Below are 16,014 nucleotides of genomic sequence, written 5' to 3'. Positions count from 1 at the left end.
TTTAAATATGTTATTTTTAAGCTTTTTTTGTTAAATATTACTTAATTTCATATCTATTTAACACACAATTATTCCTAATAAATCTATAATCTCAATGCAAAGTGTATGGTATAGAAGTATATATACAACATAATGCCCAAGGAATACATATTTCAGGTATACTCTTTGTTACAAATCAAACAGAAAAACAATATAATGATTTTTTTTTTCAACAGGGCGTCCCTAAAAACCCAGTACAAATCACTTTATAGATTGGTCTTAAACATGTGTAGAAATTGTCATCAATATAAGATACATTTCCAATTCGAAAAAGCCTGATGTGAAGATGCTTTTTATCTACAATGGATTGAAATAATTTCTGGTATAAAGTCTTGGAAAAACTTACAGTGAATTTTTCTTCATCTAGGAAGATACTGAATCAGCGGATAACAGCCAATAATTCCTGTACATTTATTATAGACGGGTCAATATACAACCAAAAATACCTCTACCCCAAACAAATTGCAACAAAAGGTTTTTCAACAGTTTTTAGTACTATTTGACCTTAGGAACAACATATTAACAATCTACCAAAATCCACATCCTGGAAAGTGGTTATTTTCAACATGGCATCCAATGTGGCTGTCATTCAGTTATTATCCACCCTAGACATCTTATTTTAGGGCTTATTCTGTGGTCTAGGGGGTAAAAAGATATTTTAATACAGGTAAGAGTGACATAAGCACTCCAGGGTACCTGGAAAATCCAAGATGGCGTCAAAAATGGCTGCCGTAGGCTAAAAACCCACACTTCATCTATTACTTACTTAAGTGGCTTTAATTTGGTTAGTCAGTGGTCCAAGGCAGATATGAAATGAGCTATTTCCATTTGTAAGTATCAACGGCCATTTTAGACTCTATTTTTAGAAGCCATCTTGGATCTTTGGAGATACCAGACAACAGACTGCCCTAGTAACTTGTCCCAATTTACTACTTGACCCATAGAATCATTGAATAGAAACAAAATTAAGGCCACTTAAATAAGTAATAGATGAATTGTGGAATTTTATGCTAAAGCGGTCATTTTCGACGCCATCTTGGATTTTCCAGGTACCCTGGAGTGCTTATGTTTACTCTAAAACCTATATTAATAAATATTTTACCACCTAGACCATGGAGTATGCATTGAAATAGGATGTCTAGGGTGGAAAACGAGGGAGTTATGTCCATTTTCAGCAAATAGCGGCCATCTTGGACATCATCTTGAAAATAACCACTTTCCCGGATGCGGATTTCAGTAGATTTTTAGTATGTTATTCCTGAGGTCAATAATACCAGAAACAGATGAAAAACCTTTCGTTGCAATTTGTTTGGGGTTAACCCATATATTGACCCGACGATTAAGCTCATTTGGATTCATCATTGGAAATATACATGTACATCATTCATCTGAAATATGAAACCATAATCAATGTAGAATGATCAGATGTGGCAAAGGTTGGCAATTTTCCTGGAAATTTCTGTACTTCCTGTCCAGGTGGGAAATACTGGGAAAACTTGTAAATTCTGGGAAGTACTTAAAGGCCACCGCACACCTTACGACCCGAATGGTCTACGACTGGTCTGCGATTGAGTGAGTGGAGATGAAACACAAGGTAGTCATAAGCCTCGACAACGCACACCTTGTGATCCGACTACCATGCGGTCTGCGACTCACGCATGCGCTTTTTGCCACAGCAACTGAGAAAATTATGCTTACTACTGCGTATGTGCGTTGCATATCATGTACACGTCGGGACTCTGCTGTCTGATTGGCTGGAAGTTGGATTGAGCTTGCGATCCAGTTGGAAGGATTCGACATGTCAAATCCTTACGATTTCCCTTGCGATTTGTCTTTGACCGGTCTGCGACTCTCAAGCTGACAAGAGCTGTGACATCACATTTCCCTTCACTCAGTCGCAGACCAGTCGGGTCGCAAGGTGTGCAGTGGCCTTAAGATGTACAGGAAAATGCTAAAATATACTTGAGAAACACATGGGCAATACCTGAACATATTCTTAGAGGTATATTTCAAAGTACTGCCTTGCATTTCCAAATATTTTTCAATTTTCCAGAAAGAAATTATAGAGGCAGTATTCACCGCTATCTACCACCAGTATTTCCCATTTCGGCCAACCCTGGACAAATTTCACAACACAATTTAGAACTGATCAAACAAATTTTCATAAATTTTCTTTAAAAATGACAAGACAAGCTTGTCTGGTTATACATTCTCCTTCCATAGAACGATCAATTGACGTACATTTTCAAAAATAATCATGTGTAACAATTTCATTAAATAATATACATGCACAAAAAACTTGACATGCATTATCTGCTAATCATGTCGAATAGAAAGAGAAATTGACAAATATAAGAACATTCCAAGTTGAAATAAGAGTTAAAATATTGATTTGGAATTCACAGAGTAATTGTATTTAACTCAAGTTTCCTGTATGAGGGACACCCTGTTCAAATAACATTAATGTTCATTAATCAAATCTAATGTAATTACACTATATTTTAGTAATAGTTATACACAGAAATTTAAAAATGAAATGTTATATAAGGATAAAATAAAATGAACTTAGTCTACTCCTATCTGGACAAATGTATTTAAAATAAGGTATACAATTACATGCTTAAATGCTTCTACCAGTATATGATAAAGCTTAAAGCCCATCTATGTCTTCGGTAAAAGGTAAATAATGTGAATTATACTTGAGTACCATCTTACTTTCAAATGGTACAAATGTGTAGTGAGCATTTTATTACTTTTTTTAAAACAATTATATTTTGTTTTTAATTCAATTTCAGATTTATTAGGTATGTAGTGCCCACTCTTGGTGATGATTTTATATTTCTTTAAAAATGCCCTTAGAGCAATCATCTAATGAATCGAGTAATTGCATATCAGAAAGCTACAAAGATTGTATCTGGAAATCTTTAGACAATTCCTTGCTTGAAAAGTGTCTTTATATCTTAAAGTAAACCACACTCAGATTTGTCATCTTGATCAGACACTCAGTCAAAATAAGTTTCCATGTAAAATGCCAAATTTTACCTGATATCCTCCATATCATAACTGCCTTTAAAAGGGCATAAACTTTGGTAGTAATAATTTGGAATAGTGACATTCACTTTTGAGGGGATTTGCCAAATCTGAAACCAATTTCCAATTCCTTGAAATGCACGACTATACTTAATCATGACCTGATATTTTCTATAGAGTTGCAGAAATAGTATCTGAATTCAAACATAAAACATCATTCATAATTCTATTTCTCTGTTTCCTTTCATTGGTGAAATACCATTTGCTGTACAGCTAGAAACACTGCAATAGAACAAAAGGAGTTTCATTTGCTCATCTAGAAAAGTTCAATAATACACATTTTTATATTTGTTTTTAAAAACCTTTTGTTTTACCTTCAAATAGTTTTACATTACTCTTCTGGTGACATGCCCTCTTTTATACTTTTGACATCTTTATCTAAATAATCAACCCTACAAACTACTCCAAAGTTCAAACAAATAATAAATCAGTTTAAACAATCCAGGAAAGCTAGACGACGGTGGTATCAAAGCAACTACCTGGCCAGGCTATTTTGATAGATCATTTGGGGGGGGGGGGGGAGCCACTCAAAGATATAATCAATGCAATGTAAGTGCATCATAATTTTGTTGAAAAGTCGTGGGAATTTTTAAAGCAAATTTATGCAAAGTGTAATTTGTTAAGTCAGGGGATTAGGTCATCAAAATAAGAAAAAAAATTATATTCACTTTTCTATTTTTGAAATGCTGAAGCGTTTTGGTTTACATTGGAAGACTTTGCAAGGCAGGATGTAAAAATACTAAACCAAAGCTGATAAGTAAATGCAAAAAAATATATAATACATTGCACATCAAGAGCAAATCATTATATCAAACAAGGCAGACATCCATCTCATTGTCGACATTATTTTAGAGATTTTCAATCTATGTATGTATGGAGGCATGAAATAAAAATAATGCTGGAATATCAAGATATTAAAACTTCAAAGAATAGGCAACATTGGGTTGATGGTATATGAGCTCTCATAGAAGTTATTGGCTTAATATAAAGAAAGGGTAATAAAAGAAAACATTATCCCCATCACCATTATCTAATTAACCAAGGTCTCTGGTAAAGGCTAGTCAATCTCCATTGCACCAGATTTATTTGTTGGTCTTGGCTGAAGGTATGTTAACATTGTTCAATAATCATTATTGTACAACGCCTACTTAGCTTGTTGTACGCGAGCAAATGGGAGGCTGAATGTCAAACATTCGTACCGTTGCACACAAGACGTACCATCCAAAATGTACCGTTGCACGGCCTTAGGAGGTGACATCACAATACGATTTAATTAATTGCGCTCAGTAAAAATGAAGGTGAAATACGCGTATAAGCCTGCTGGCTAAATGCGCAATGCTGCCCAAGGATATGTGCGCTTGTGGGATTTCACTTTTCGCTTTCAATATTTTTGCTCCCTTTTCGTAGATTACTGCAGGGAATACTCTTGTTTTTTAAAAATATTTTCGCTAAATTCCGAGGCGTTGTACAACACAAATAGCGAATATTCTTATTCGTGCAATGGTGCGAGATTTCGCATTCAGTGAAAGAAAGAGACGCTCTATTCAACTCGGCTCTCGCCTCGTTGAATAGAGCATCTTTCTTTCACCTCATGCGAAATCTCGCACCATCGCACTCATGCCTATTCGCTATTTGTATAATGGGAGTAGCCTATAATCTAGGAGGAGGTTGCAGCTTTTGTCTTTGTCTATATAAAGTCTGATCTGGATGGCAAAGCTTAAAGGAAATATTTCTTTTAAATTTCTTCGTAAATTCAATTACTATCAACTGCCGCTGGATGTTGTGATTTTCAAAATCTTTGTCAGTGTTTATTTTCCTTATTGAGTTGCAGGGAACCAATATACATCTGATCTCTCATCCCAAGTCTGTCTCATTATTACCCATAAATTCATTCATAATATCTACAAAAAAAGATACTTTACCTTCTTCAAAAATAAAATACTAGAGATTAGTAGTTACATGTGTTAAAATGTTAATTTCATTCATCACTAGATTGTGACTTTCCAGAAATAAGGGGGAAATGAAATAGCTTATATAAACCGCCTCACTATGAATATATTAACATTATTATAGATCTGCACTTTCTGCTAGTTAAAAATGTTATATTTATTTCTAATAACTCACCAAGCAAAATACTAATGCTCCTACATCAACTCCGCTCTGATAGGCAAAGGATTTCTTTCCCAAGAGTAACCATTTTATATATGGGTAGAGAGTGGCAAATTTAAAGAAATGCCATGGTAACTGACAGTAATTTTATGGTGACCGTATACTTACAGCCAGTGGCTGTGGCACCCTTGCTTAACTAGAGAGAGTTTTTCAATTTTCAACGATTGTAGGTGCAATTCTATGGTGAATTAAACAATCATTTTATTCTAGCTCAAACTGTGGACATATACATGTATATTTAACTTTACTTTCTTACCTGCATTTCTTATTCATATCCGCAAATTTAGACCAGGGGGGATAAAACATCTCTTCTAGTGATCCAGAGATCTCAAGTACGGTAGAAATATTTTTACGGCTGATGTGAAGACATCCATCATACATCTACTAAATATACATTTTACAAATGTAAACACTTCATTGATGTCTTTAAGTACGTGTGCAGGCAGTATGGCAGTGGGCCACAAATTATTCACTCTAGCTGATTATCTCTTGTCTTTTACACATAGCAAGAATATCTAACTGAAAAGTTGTCACAAATCCCTAGTCCTATGTGGATTCCAGGCTAGGGGCTCACTGATGCAGTTTTTTTTTCTAGCACTTCGGTTCTATCACTTTCTAAGCTATACGTATTGCCTTGCCTTGATTTTCTTTACACTGCATTTACTTTGCTTTCATCATTTGATGTATTCGTCATGTCGCATGACTGTGAGCAGTACTATGAGCAGTAACTAGAAGACTCTAAGGGATATTCACAAGCAACAAAGCCTCAGCAGATATTCTGTTTCATTGTGGTCAGACATGGTGAGAGACTTCACCAGACTTGCAGGAAGAAATATGCATGACACACATTTTCATTCGTATAATTACCCCAAGATCGCACTTACGAATTCAAGTCAACATAGTCATTTTATCATGATGCCACAAGTCATAACATGATGCGTCATACTACATTACGCTTGAAGACTAAACACTGTTGAATTTGCTGGCTGAGCTTCGTTGCTCCAAGTGTGAAGGGGTCTTTAAATAGAGGTCGGTGGTGGGTCCATGCCGGGAGGAGCGTTTAAGGGCCGTAGAGATCAGTTGTATCCACGACAACCTTGATGAAAATGGTATCCTCCTTGACATAGGCTGGATCTTTGAGGACCGATTGAGAGACGAATAAGGGACATCCTGAGGCAATATTCATGTTGGTAGAGGGACGTTGGAAGCTTGTCGACGTTGGGTCCGGTCTGAAGGAATCAGATAGATGACGCCTACCGGTCTCTTGGTCTAACAGCATTAATGTCACCTGAGAAAGAGAATCATCAACATGATTCAACTAAACTGCCTTCATTCTTTTTGGTGGTAAATGATTGCCTGTGACAGCCATCACTGATATACACTGATATACATGTAAAGTGTAGTTCATAGAGATGTATTAATATAAGCATAATATAAGCATGCTAGACAAACTGGCCCATATTCTGAACGTGAGTTTAAGCTAAACTCTGGTCTAAAATTGTGGTTGAACTATTGATAGTTAGTTGCAAAACAAATCTCTTAACAAAATTGGTCGATTCATACGTTCATTTATCACTCAAACTATTCATAATTGCATGGAAATAATAGCTTATACAGTTTTTCTCTTCATTAAAGCATGAGGAAAAGGTACAGTAATCATACAATGTTTACAATTTTTTTTATACATTTTTAATAGTCTCCCCATATTTTTAACACAGAGTAAGACCATGGTCTAACTTATACTGAGGAGCATTTTATCAACATTTGCAATCTGACAAGTTGTCAGATCTGGCAACTTTCATTGATTTTGATTGGCTAAGAAGTACTGTTACTATGGAAACTGCAGGATAAAAAGGAATTTTATGAAATGTTCCCCTGAACTTCAGAATATGGGTCACTGTCTGCAGATATTGAAACTGACATCTTCATCTGCTTTCACAGGAAGTTTGATACCGTTTATAAACCCATGGTGGGAAAATGTTAAAAAAAAAACAAATGTTACGAAATGTACTGAATAATTCACAAGTTTCCTCGGCTTGTAACATAACATCGGGTTATCGCGTCGGGTGGGGCAATCACAAAACCAATCGAGAATAGGGCCCCATAAATTCCCGAAAGGTCGGGTCCAATTTACCCGATGTTTTGTGAAAGTTATAGCCAAATTCTGGAATGGTCGGGTTTAAGGACCCTTTTCTCAAATGGTCAGGTTACGCGATTGCCCAACCAGGGGCCTGTAACACAAAACTTAACAATGATCGTAGAACATTTTTCTATGATTGATTCCATTGACTACAATGTACAATCAATCGTAAAGGTCAAGCGTACGATCAATCGCTAACCTTTGTGTTACAGGACCCAGATGTGATAACCCGATTGGATGGCACAAGCTGTTTCCTCATATATGGTAAAGTAATTGTCTCATTCTTGGATATTCTCTAAAGCTACAATTGCCCCAGAATAAGATGGACAATAATATCTCTAGGGCAGCTTTTTTATGACAAATGCATTAGTTACTCTTAATTCTTTTAACAACTGAAAAGGAAGACAACTTGTCTTTATAATATCAGGGTTCCTTTAAAAGTTGGTAAATCACACCAGCAGATCCCATGGAATAAACATGTTGGCCTGTATTCTGAACTCAGGTCTGATTCAAACTCTGTTCTAAAGTTGTGGTTTAACTGCGGATAGCAAATTTTGACAGGTATCTCTAACAGTACAAGTTCATTTTGTCAACTTATTTCACACTCAAATTATTCTGAACTGACTGGGAATAACTACTCTGAAATAGTTCTCTCCATTATTAAAACAAGAGGAAAGAGCCAATAAAGATGAAATAAATGTCAATTAAATTTTTGACATGTTTGGCTTCCCATGAGTTTAACGGTGTTAAACCATGGCTTAGGTTAAACAAGACTTCAGAATACGGGCCATTATGTTTAAACGAGTAAGATAAGTGCATTTAAGAGTTCCATCCCTTGGTTTTTGTAGAGACTCACCTTCTGACTAAACGGCCAGGGTATCAAAGCATCATAGTCACCCTTCATAACAACAAAGAAGAGAGATACATGGGTACCCTTCCCAATACCGTCACCATTTAAATATATCCTGGCACACATCTTGTATCCAAAGCGACTGGTGTAGAAGGGCTGGCTGTATAGGCTTAGGGTCTTTCCATTGTCAGCATCCCGTTTCCGACGGGCAAACTCCTTGATCTTCCAGATGAGTGTGCCGTCGTAGCTAGCAGTCTCCTGGAACTGAAACCGGAGCTCATGCTCGGCAAGACGCATCGAGTACATGCTGATCTGTTCATCAAAGTACTGCACCCTATCTGTATTATTTGCTGAAAGAGATTGGGAAAGGGATATGATAACTAGTTCTTGTAGATCCAGGGATGCCAGTCAATTTTACTCACTGGGCATGAATGAGAAAAGGCCAAACAAAGTGCATTAAAAGCTGCATATGTTTTGTGCAGTATTATACAGCTTGAAAAGCCTGAAAACTGGTATAAGATATAATAATAAATGGCATTTAAAAAAAAGATAAATAAAAAGTATTTATCACATTCTTCACATATTCCAGTTGATAAACAAAAAAACTAATAAAAATAATAATAAAAAACACAAGTATACATTTCACAATAAAATGTTCATATCATAATACCGTATCTTTAGGATACGATCATCCTGGTAGCTGTTGTATTCATTGAAAGGGGGGAAAACAAAAAAGATAACTTGGTGTATAGGCAAATCTTATCAGTTTTATACAGTTTACATAAAAACAATCAATTTATCTGATACGGTCCAGTTTAAACATTCTTAGGCCCCGTTCTCATTACAGTCCTAAAACTAATTTACTGGCAACCAGATTAGTGGAAACTAGTTTAACGTGTAATGGGAACGCTTAAAGCGGTCTTGGAAGCTATCTTCCAACCCAGTTTGGAAAACCATCCCACAATGTGGTTTTCAAGATTGCTTTGCCTTGTTTAACTAGTTGAAGTATGGATGAGGAAACAACCTTGATTCGGGAAGCGAACTTCAAACATTTTGAGCACGCTACTCCTCAGTGTGTGGGGAATGCCTGTGATTTCAAATTTCATGAAAAACATTTGACCCCATGGGGAGCATTCCTGTAGACTGCTCTACATGAAGTGTTTCTGAAAACCATTTTAGGAGATGGTGAAGCGAACGCTAGCAAAGTGATCTTCCAAACTGGCTTCTTAAACTGGTTTAAGGGTAACCAGTTTAAAAAAGTATACTGAAAATGGGGTATTAGATACAGGGCCGGTAACATAAAGCTTAGCAATGATCGTAGAACATTTTTCTATGATTGATTCCATTGACTACAATGTACAATCAATCCTGAAAATCAAGCGTACGATCAATCGCTAACCTTTGTGTTATGGGACTTTGAAACATTGATTTCCTATAAAACAAAACACAATTGCTGGTGACCGAGCTTTGAACATTGAAGAAAACATACTTTCTTCCTGACAACATGAAGTAATAACAAACCTATTTTATCCTTGAGATGTTTAGGTATTCCCTCAGTGGATCCAAGCACTCCACTTTTACTTTGTTCTTCCAGTGTGCTGAGTCTGGTATTTTGACGATCTACATCATCTCTCATCTCATGGATAGAATCTTTGTGGGTCTCAAACTCTGTCCGAGATAAACTGGCCCCAATGCTCCGCTCCATGTCTGGCAGTTTGCTTAATTTTGTTAGCACCATTTTCTAGGAGAAAGTTGAGGAGGAGGAGGAGGAGATAAAGAAATATTCTTGACAATGATGATGATGATAACACTGTTGGTGATGAGAATGAGGAGAATGATGATGACGATGATGACATTGCTGTTGATTATGATGATGATGATGATGACATTGCAATTATGACATTGCATTGCATTATTGTTGTTGTTGATGATGATGATGATTATGATGGTGGTGGTGGTGATGATATTGATGAAATTGTTAGTAATGATGAAGACAATGGTAATGATGTTAAAAACAATAACATAAAAAACACCACTACCATAAACAAGTACAATATGATAACATGATGCTATCTAAAAATTGACACCGTAAATGACATATGATTCTAAACTTTATTTCATCAAAGTGCTAGGACTAGATTTGAGGAAGATACGGCATTATGTTAGGCAATAGCAAAACATTGAATTGTTTAAATAGACTAAAGAAGAATGCATATGCTGAATCTTATAAATATTCCAATCAATCAATATCAGGAGAAAAATCTGATTACTACACAATGTAAAATTGCTGTTTAAATTTTTAGCATATTGTTTAAGCCCGTCAGTGTAATTGTTAATAGTTTTAAACAATTTGTTGACACCTTTTTGAAATTATACAAACTTTTTAAACAACTTGTTTAAGACTTTAAAGTTTCAATAATACTTGTTAGAGTGACGGATTTAAACAACATGCTAACAAATTTAAGCAGCATTTTTACAGTGCAGAATAATAATGTATAGACATACGTACCTGTAGTTGCTTAACGGACTTATCAACATCAACTAATGCATCCTGGTTCCTATTAATGGACACCCTACTATCCTCAAACAAACTCTTGAGGACTTTTCCCTGATTCTCAATTTCAGTCATCATTCTCCTGACTTCAGCAATCTTGGCTTCAAGTTTGATTGCCACTGTCTTCATAAGGTCATGAGTGACTAGTTTTCCTGTTGCGGCTTCCGTTTCTTCATCTGCGCCTTTGTCCTGGAGAGCATAAGAGGCCATGAGAATCAGTGTGACCAAACTCAAAAGGGTTCACATTAAATGGAGCAGTTGGAATCAGTTTTAAAATGATTTCAAATTAAGTAATACCACAGTCTAATCATCTTTATATCTAACCTAGCACTATCTAGGTGGTATTAAATAGATGATATTCAATATGTTTGAAACGAAAGAAGCTGTAATCTTAAGTCCACTAAGCCCATGGTCTATCTCTGTTCTAAAATTATGAAAAGCCCAGTGGATTAATCTTCGGACTTTGAAACAAAGGGTTGCGGGTTTGAATCCCAGCCATGTCATGATTTCCTACAGCAAGAAATCTATCCACAATGTGTTGCACTCAACCCAGGTGAGGTAAATGGGTACCTGAAGGAAGTAATTCCTCACAAAAGCTGTGAGCACTGAAATCAGTAGCAGAGCTTAGACATGGTAAAAGAGGAGCAACCCCAAGCACCTATCGAGGTGGATACGTGCGCATTTATTAACATTTCTGTTGTTATCATATACGTTACTGTGCTCTATCCTCACAATATAATATCATTTAATGGGGAAAAAACTATTATACTCCCAGACGGTTATGAATAGTGTTAAATTAATTCTTACCATTGCTTATTTGTTGTTAAGCCACTTTAGAGACCAGTTTGAATTAAACCCAAAATCAGAATGCTCTCAGGGGGTATTGCAGGAAACTTTATTTGCAATTGATTTCAACTTGCAAATCGATTCATACTTCTCTCCTTGGGTCTTGGATTCCTTGGATGGCTAGAAACCAACGTTTTGTAGGCTTATATACAATTCTAAATCACTGGCGGATCCAGGGGGGGGGGGGGGCACAGCCGGTTCATGCCCCCTCCTTTTGAGAAGCAAAATGAAAACTTGTAATGTAAAACTGCCATTGAAACAGAAGTGTGCACCCCTTATTAAAGTGATGAATTTTATTCTTTCTTTTTTTTTTGCTTGTTTAAATTTTTATGGGACGAAATCCTCTTAATTTTTAATTTTTGGTTAAAAACCTTTTTTTTTTTTTGTCAAATTTTTCCTCTGAAAAATGTGCACCCCCCCCTTGGAAAATCCTGGATCCGCCCCTGTCCTAAATAATATGCTGGTAAAAAAAAAATTTAGTGTAACAGACTGATTACACTTACCATTAATACTTTTGTTACAGACTCTGTAAATGCACAATCCTTTTCATGTTCCTGCAAGGTGAAAAGAGGTACAGTGTAATTTTTATCATAATGATCTTAATTTATTACTGTGACTTTTTATGCAGTATAACAAAAAGCTAATAAATATGGCAAGATCATACTAAAAGTTGAATAAGAAATTTTGCTTTCAATTTTAGAAATGAAACACAATATCTCCTTCTAAAGGGTCATCTGAACCACTTGATCAACCAGATCTCCGCATGACTTAGAAATCATTTTGCTTATAAATGTATACAGCGCCACACAAACGAAGTTAAAGAGCGTGTCTTCAAGATATATATTTTAAATGAACCTTCAATCCAGGCCCTGATCAAAATTTTCTTAACTTTAAGATTGAATTACTCATAATTTTTTAAACATAGAATTATAACTGTACTACAATTTCTTTTTAAGCTAGACGTGTGTGATGCTGAATAAATTCTTGTCACTACTTTTAATGTACCACTCTTATGGGATAATATGCAGGTACCCTCTTCATTCTCCAAGAGGCCTGTCGTATGATGAACGATGGAGCAAGTACCAGCCATATGGCATATAGTCGCATACTTTGCTATATATATCTTCATTCGTTCAGATATACATGTGTATATATATATATATATATATATATAGATACAGTGCGTATCAAAAAAAAGTTTACACTTTGAAAAAGCCCTGGGAATTAAAAAATATACAACATGTGGGTAATTTTTCACATATAATCTTGGGTTTGGGTCTTATCTATCAAATGAAAGTAAAAGTTTTGACAGAATGTTAAACTTGAGTGAGCACTGTCCATTTTTGCGCAGAAATGCTCGTTTTCACGCTGTGTCAAGGGGAAAGGGCGAAATCAAACTTACCCTGCGAAACATTTCTCATACATTTCCCTTGCACTTTTAGTCAATTGAAATAAAACAGATACATTCAAGCATTTTGCAACAATTTTGCCATCCATATTGAAATTTCAACACTTCGTAAGCACAACCTTTACCTTTTTGTGCCACCTGGATCTGAGGACATAACTGAATCTGAACATAAGTTTATATCAGACATCTCCACCATTTTTTCATTTAAAGTGGGTTTACATTTCATTTTTCATTTAATACTTGTTTCTCCACACTTTTCCCAAGCTTGACAATGATTAACAAAATGAAAATCAAGCCTAAGCCATTTCATGTAAATCACAGCTCAGTGTAAAGCAAATATCGTCACGATGGCCTCAGTGTGTGGGGGAGTGGGATGGGGCACAGTGCACTCTTCGAAGTGTTTTGGGCAAGGAAACAGGTTAAAAAGGTAAAAGATGTCTTCAAATCAATTTACTAGCTAAATTAAACGTGTTCTTCATGATTAAGGTCTACTTTTATTCGCATAACTATTTCAAAGTTCTGCGCAAATCATTTTTCACTAACTTTTCAAAAGTAAGTGGTGCTCGCTCAAGCGGAAATATTTTTTGACAGTTATATTGTCATTTGCTTAAATGGATCTGTACCAATGTTGAAATGTGGAAATATCTTCAGGATATTACAAATGTATAATTTTACAGGATTTTTTCTAAGTGTAAACTTTTTTTTATACGCACTGTATATATATAAAGACTTTCCTTCAGACAAAAATATTCATGACATACAATGTACTGTTTACATAATTGCACATGTAATACCTACACTGTATGCAGAAAGAACAAGAACAATAATACTGGCTCTTTAATATAGAGCACATTCCAGCATAAAATTTAGGATTTTCCTCATGGAAATTCACATAAAAATAGACCATTTTATATTGTGCATTATTCATAACTAAGTGTAATGGGTAAAGTTGTATTTCATTTTGGCTATTACAGTATACTCCATTTGCAAGGCCACATTCCAAAGAGAACACCGACCCCCCCCCCCCCCCCCCATATTAAAGGAAGCTACATGTACACAAAACTTTTGATCACTGAACTTAGGGAATCTCCCTTTAGTGAGGAAGTTGATCAATATACTGCACTCTTCCAATATGATATCAGACTTAACCAGAAAGTGGATAGGCCTACATGTAATTTGTTTTCTCAAAAATGGAGAAAAGGATTAAACTTGTACAACAAATTTATGAAATATACCATCAGTTCAAAACTATGTCTTGTATTAAGACATGCATTGAAATTTTTGAAATAATTCGAAAATTTAAAAAAAAATGTTGCAAATGATAACTGAATGGCAATTTTTGCAGTGAGAGTTATCTTCAAGAATCATATGAATATCTACTACCTTGGAAATACCACTCTTTTCTGTAATATTTTACAAATATAGGCCTACTTCCCTACACTGAATACCAACGCTAACCTTTAATAAGGTTAGCCAATTTCAATCAATTAATCTTGGAATCCATAACCAAGTTTATGTTCATAAAGGTTTCAGACTAAAAGATACCACTATATGTATCCTGTATTCATAGAATAGTAATACATACGCAATACCTTCTTGTTCTATCGCAATGTCTTATTATATCAAATCACATGAATGTGCTTGCATTCACAATTCCTGTGTGTACTCATCACACCCATTCTGTGTCCCCTTTCAGGGAAATTCCCCCAATAATCTATGTTTCAAAATACGACCTTGCGTGGCTGAACCTCAGTCCGATCTCCATTTTAATTTCTTCCTCTTTTTTCTGTCTAATTATATACGCATGTATCGTATGTTGTACCCAATTATTTTTATATTTTCAAGGGGGATGCATGCACAATTAACAAGCATTGCTTTTAGTGAATCCCATCATTTCCACGCTCTATTTTTTTTCTACCTATTATTCCAATAGCTGATTTAGTAAACACCCATTTATTCAATGATAAAAATGACATATTTGCAGCACAGCCACATTGTGATGACCTTATAAGTGAAGGGCATTTGTATTTGAATACACAAGGAAATATAGATTTTGAAATTGAATTACGTTTGATAGAATCTTTATGAAAAATTAGATTTTTTCTTGTTATTACAATAATTACATTGGATGGATGTTTCAAAATTTTCATGAAAAAAATCATGGTTAATAAAGTTTAAAAAAAGAGAACCAAAGAAATAAAACAAAGTAAAAAGAGATAGAAGACAAGAAAAAAGAGCAATAAGGAAAATGAAAAGAGGAAGAAATAAACCAAAATTAAAGGGAAATGAAATGGGAAGAGGAATGGTAGGCAAACATAATACTGATCCATATTGCTGGCTATACATGCATAACCACAAAACCACATCTTCAAAATATGAAAACATTATTTTAAAGTGAATTTCCTTGTTACTGAATATATACCCGTAACTAAAAGGTAATATCTGGGTTCAAAATTGTATCCAAATTATTAAATGATAGAGTAATATTCACTTTATAACAAAATGCTGAAAGTTTCATAAAAACAAACATCATTGTTATTTAATGTTTAGAAATATTTTATGAAATTGAAAACAGTTACATACATACCATCATGAATATTCAATAGATGGGCTGAAGATGTTATGTCCCAACTTTCATTTTTCTTTTAATTTATATGTAAATACATGACATCATAAATTCTAATTACATGTAGTTCATGTCTTCATGTGTGTATAAAATGTTTCCCTTTAAATAACAAAATATGTTGCAGCAATTATTATCTTACATCTTTAACTTATTGTCACTCCGTTTAAAAAAAAATCTTGGTTGACAAAATTTGAATTTAGGGGATATGACATCATCCGCTTGATATTTACATATTGATGAAAACTCGCATAGACCTGTTTCACTGAAATAATGCAAAATTTTTTTAATTTCA

At 34.9% G+C, this 16,014-nt stretch overlaps 1 protein-coding gene across 1 annotated transcript; it reads right to left on the bottom strand.

The window, feature by feature from the left end:
* Nucleotides 1-2,821: 2,821 nt before the first annotated feature.
* Nucleotides 2,822-12,778, bottom strand: LOC129264539 (TNF receptor-associated factor 3-like). The gene is made up of 6 exons (XM_064101472.1): nt 12,683-12,778; nt 12,192-12,242; nt 10,798-11,031; nt 9,810-10,029; nt 8,295-8,638; nt 2,822-6,586 (listed from the first exon to the last, which is right to left on the bottom strand). Exons 1-6 carry the CDS (start codon nt 12,776-12,778, stop codon nt 6,359-6,361), a joined length of 1,173 nt encoding a protein of 390 aa, XP_063957542.1. The 3' UTR covers nt 2,822-6,358.
* Between the last annotated feature and the right edge of the window lie 3,236 nt (nt 12,779-16,014).

The sequence above is a fragment of the Lytechinus pictus genome, chromosome 7 (genome assembly GCF_037042905.1).
Source record: "Lytechinus pictus isolate F3 Inbred chromosome 7, Lp3.0, whole genome shotgun sequence".
Classification (NCBI taxonomy): Eukaryota; Metazoa; Echinodermata; class Echinoidea; order Temnopleuroida; family Toxopneustidae; genus Lytechinus; species Lytechinus pictus.
This window is presented reverse-complemented; position numbering and strand designations above follow the sequence as displayed.